Consider the following 4,664-nt stretch of genomic DNA (forward strand, 5'->3'; position numbering starts at 1 on the left):
GCCTCATTTTCTCCTTCAGCACCCACAGGAGAGGGGGCAAAAAGTGGGGGTTGGGACCCCAAAACTCTTCGGGGGAGAAACTGGGGATTGAGGGGACCATGAAAAAGTGGAAGGAACAGGGAGAAGGGTGGAAAAGGAAGGGTGGTCTGGTGGGTCAGATGGTCCCATGGGGGTCTTTGGGCACAAGGGGGTTGGGAAAGGGGGGTGGCCCCCCTGAGCTCCCAACTTACTGGGGGGTGCTGGGGGCTGCTGGATCCAACCTCAGCCTTGGATTATGCCAACAGTTTCAGTTTAGAGGAATTACAGAGGTGTGACTGAACCACTTTTGTCCCCCAGGTTTTAATGATGGCAAATCAGATCTACTGATAGAAAGGAATTATTTAGGGCACCAAATAATCAGACAAAAGATCTTCATCAGAATTACTTACTGCACAGTATAAACACTAAAACTACCAGGAGTACAGGATAAGATAGAGCGATGATCTACCCTAAAGCAATCGTTGAAGCAATTCTACTAAAGCTGGCACAAAAGCAATTCTTAATTACAAATGGATGTAACTCCCTCAGACCAACGCTCATGGGAGATCTCTGTTCTCAACCTCCAGGAGTGACCTTGAGGGGTCCCCAGCCAAGGCAGGAACCTCCACACCCCTTCAAGAAGGGTTCTGTTGGAAGAACCTGTCCCTGTGAAAGGGGACTGGCCCTTTGTGGTCGAAAGGGATGGACTGACAGTCATTGGACTCCAGGGGTTGCCTCAGTATCAGGGGGTTCATTCAGGGTGGAAGCAGTGGCCAAAGCATTTCCCGCAGTCAGGGCACTAATAGGGCTTCCTTACTGGTGGGTCTGTTGGTGTCTGGTCAAGCGAGACCTCTGGATGTAGCTCTTCCCGCACTCCCCACACTTGTAGGGCCTCTCCTCGGCGTGGATGCGCTGCCGGTGGGTTACAAGGTGGGAGTTGCGTTTGAACTCCTTCCCGCAGTCAGTGCAGCGGAAGGGCCTCTCATCTGTGTGCGTCCGCTCATGCTCGAGGAGAATTGAGCTGGTCTGAAACCTGTCCCCACATTGCCAGCACTTGTAGGGCCGTTCCACAGTGTGGTTGGGGAGGTGGGAGCGCTGGTGGGCGTGGAGGTGGGAGCTGTTGGTGAAGCTCTTCCCACACTCCCCACATGAGTAGGGCCTCTCCCCAGTGTGGATGCGTTCGTGGATGTGGAGGCTGGAGCTGTCAGTGAAGCTCTTTCCACATTCCCCACACGTGTAAGGTCGCTCTCCGGTGTGGATGCGCTGGTGTTTGCGGAGGTTGCCACTGTTCCTGAAGCTCTTCCCACATTCCCCACATGTGTAGGGACATTCCCCAGTGTGGATGCGCTCGTGGGTGAGAAGGTTGGACCTCTGGTTAAAGCTCTTCCCACATTCCCTACACGAGTAGGGCAGGTCGCCCGTGTGGATACGCTGGTGGGTGAGGAGGTTGCCACTGTTACTGAAGCTCTTCCCACATTCCCCACATGTGTAGGGTCGTTCCCCGGTGTGGATGCGACGGTGGGTGCAGAGGGTGGAGCTCTTCCTGAAGCTCATCCCACACTCCCCACACGTGTAGGGCAGTTCCCCAGTGTGGATGTGCTGGTGGGTGAGGAGGTTGGAGCTCTGACTGAAGCTCTTCCCACATTCCAAGCATTTGAAGGGCTTCTCCCTGCTGGGAGGCTGCTCAGGGACCACCAGGTTGGAGCTCTGGCTCAAGCTCCGGCCGCCTTCCCGGCACGGGCTGAGTCTTTCCTCCTGGGAGCACCCTGAGCCGGCTTTGGAGCCCCTCCTCTGGGGAGATATCCTGGCTTTTTCCTCCTCACTGCCTTCCTGCACCGTGGAGCCCTTCAAAACGGCCTCTCCCACCAAGGTCTCACAGGGGGATTTGTCCTCCGCGCTCTCCGTCCTCAGCTCGGGGCCTGGGGCAGGAAGCAAGAAGGACAGGGAGGGGATTTGCCTCCGGCCCACAGGGAAGGCCAAGAACGTGCCCCCAACTCTGGCCCCAGCAGGACAGCAGTGGCAGTGGTGTTGTCCTGCAGCCGGGGCCATGCTCGGCTGACAGAGCCAGCACAAGACCAGGGGAAAGGGGCACTGACTTCCTCCTCACCTGCCTGGGGTCCGCGCAGCATCTTCCTCTTCCCCACAGCCTCCTCCTCCATCTGCCCAAACTCTGGGAAGGAGAAATCCTGATGGGGGGAAAACAAGGGCTGAGTGTGTTGGCTTGGGGGTTCCTCCTGCCCAAGTCCATCTCTAGAACTCACCGGGCATCCTGTGCCCATAAAAACCTCCAAAACACCAAGATTCAACCCAGAAAAACCCAAAGCACTGAGATTCAGGGGAAAACCCCCTCAGAAATAGGAAGAAGACCCCCACACCCTCAAACTGCAAAAATTTGAGATTCAGATGAAATACACTCCAAAATATGAAGATTAGTCAAAAAAAATCTCTCTCAGAAGTTCCCCCTCTCTGGTCTCTCCCCTCTGGAGTTCGGAGGGTCTCTCCTGTCTGGGATGCTGGGGGTCCCACTTAGGGATGCTGGGAGTGTTGGGGGTCCCAAGGGTCCCTCTCCTCTGACTCTCGCCTTCGGGGTGCCGCATTCCCAGACATTCCCCCTCTCCAGGTTCTCGACTTCATTGTCCTGGGGATCCCAGGAGGCCCCACTGTCCAGGCTTCCCCTTCTCTCTGGCTCCCAGGGCTCCTCCCTCTCCGTGCTCCCCGCTCCAGGCTGCAGGGGATCCCCCAGCTCCAGCATCGCCCCGCTCTACCCTCCACACTCGACAGCTCCCAGGCTCCACACCCACCCCCAGCACTCCCAGGGGGCCCCAAAACCGCTGTGTCCCTCCTGCCGACACCAGGCTGACAATGGAGCTGGCGGGGTCTGACCCAGCAACACCAACCACCACTGCAGGGGGGGACCCGCATCCCCCCGCCCACCACAGGGGCTCTGCCCCCAACCCAGCCCAGCACCCCCAAAAAACACCTCCCACCCACCCCCAAGAGCCCCCAGGGGCACAGCCTTGCACAGGGGCCGGCTGTGCCCAAGGCAACCAAACAGCCCCACAGGTGGGGGGACACCACAGGCTGCCCCAGGGCAATGAGAGCAGGGAGCGGATCAGGCCCCCTGACGTGGGCGGACTCTGGGTTCAGCCTGACCAGGGGCAATTTGGCATCAACAGCATGGCCCCAACTGCTGGCTTGGCATAGGGGGCTCGAGCTCCCCCCTCTCCAGGCTCTGGGGGCTCTCGCAGCTTCCCCCTCTCTGCAGCCTCGCCCGCTCTTCAGGCATCAAGGCATGGGCACATGGAAGGACCCCCACGGCAACCCCGCTCCCACTGTCTCCCACTCCTGTTACACCCCTCTCCCACTCCTTTCCCACTGGCTCTCAAAACCTCAGCTCTCCCCAGCTCCTTTTGGGGGTGACTCACCGCCCCTCACGCTCCCTTTGGGGTCCCACCCACTCTTTTCGCTTCTCTCACCCCTTTCCCATCCTGGCTGCTCCGCTCACCTGGCAGCAGCAGGAAGGGCAGGGACAGGGGCGGAGCAGCAACAGCAGGAGAACAATCGCACCCCCATCCCGCGGGTGCCTGGGAAGGGGGAACTCATCCCAAATATCCTGGGGGGAGCGTGGGGGGTCAGGACATACTCGGGCTGCCAGCACAGATTTCCCTGCAAAGTCTGCAGGGAGTCAAGCTCTGGAGAGGAGATTGTGCCACATGGATGGGATTGCAGAGGCTCCCTCAGGTCCCCAGCAGGAATCAGCAACCAGGAATAGACACAAAAGGCCCCCCCAAAGATTTCGGGGGGAGTGTCCTGTAGGGAGGGGACAGTGTCACCCCACCAGGGTGGGGCTGGCAAGTGGGAGGCTGCTCCAGGGGTCTGCAAGAGGCCTCGTGCTCTGCTGGGCCCCAGCACTGGCTGGTACCAACACCCCCGGCTGCCCCCGGCCCTGGGCAGCTCTGCTGCCACAGGCTGTGCCCTCACCGTGGCCCTGCAATGGCCCTGCCTGTCCCTCACCCATGGCCCTGTCCCTTGGCTCTCTCTCTGCCAGCTCAGTGTGGGGCACACGGGATGGGGGTCCCTCCCAAGCCCCCCGGGCAGCCGGCGTTGGCTGGGGGGATGTGAGGGCTGGGCCTGCTCAGCACAGCCCCGGCCTCGTGCCCAGCGCCTCTTTCCTGACCCACACAAGAGCTTCCCGGCCCCCCCAGGGCTCCCCTGCTGCTGCCTCTGCTCCTGGCCCTGCCTTTGCTGCTCCCTTGGCTGGGGCAGCGGCTGCAGGGGGGGATGGCAGCAGCTTCAGCTCCACAGCACTTCCTGGGGGGAGCTCAGCCCGGGGGGGACGGGCAGGGACCTGATGGGGATGGACAGGGGCCCAGCAGGGACAGCCAGGGCCTGCAGGGGAAGGCACAGGGACAACCTGGCCCCCCACACTGCCAGGGCTGTCTCTGCTCCTCCTTGCAGGCTCCGTGGCCAGGCACAGTTTGTGTTCCTGGGTGCCCACCATCTCAGCACTTGCAGCCGCTCAAATCAGCGCCTGCAGCTCTGCAGCAAAGCCCCAACTCACCTGGCACACAGGGGATGGACACAGCACCTTCTCGGGGATGGGTAATCACAGCTCTGTCTCTTCCCCACCACGGGGCTCTCCTTCC

General features: G+C 60.5%; 1 protein-coding gene and 1 long non-coding RNA gene across 3 annotated transcripts in view; both read right to left on the minus strand.

Annotated features, from left to right (window-relative positions):
* Nucleotides 1–323: 323 nt before the first annotated feature.
* LOC113960530 (zinc finger protein 660-like) lies at nucleotides 324–2,067 on the minus strand. The gene has a single exon (XM_027670142.1). It carries the CDS (start codon nucleotides 2,065–2,067, stop codon nucleotides 832–834), a length of 1,236 nt encoding a protein of 411 aa, XP_027525943.1. The 3' UTR covers nucleotides 324–831.
* A 96-nt stretch (nucleotides 2,068–2,163) lies between these two features.
* The window catches only part of LOC113960532, a 3,330-nt gene continuing 829 nt past the window's right edge, over nucleotides 2,164–4,664 (minus strand). Inside the window, exon 3 of one of the 2 annotated variants that reach the window (XR_003532049.1) lies at nucleotides 2,164–2,204. This is a non-coding gene — a long non-coding RNA (uncharacterized LOC113960532). Of the gene's footprint in view, nucleotides 2,205–3,518; nucleotides 3,829–4,664 lie in introns of those variants that run through there. The other variant, XR_003532050.1, reaches the window with a different exon arrangement.

The sequence above is a fragment of the Corapipo altera genome, unplaced genomic scaffold, assembly GCF_003945725.1.
Source record: "Corapipo altera isolate COAL_440 unplaced genomic scaffold, ASM394572v1 131388, whole genome shotgun sequence".
Lineage (NCBI taxonomy): Eukaryota > Metazoa > Chordata > Aves > Passeriformes > Pipridae > Corapipo > Corapipo altera.

Coding starts and splice junctions, on each gene's coding strand:
- LOC113960530 (XM_027670142.1), bottom strand. CDS start 2,067: ATGGCCCCGGCTGCAGGACAACACCACTGCCACTGCTGTCCTGCTGGG.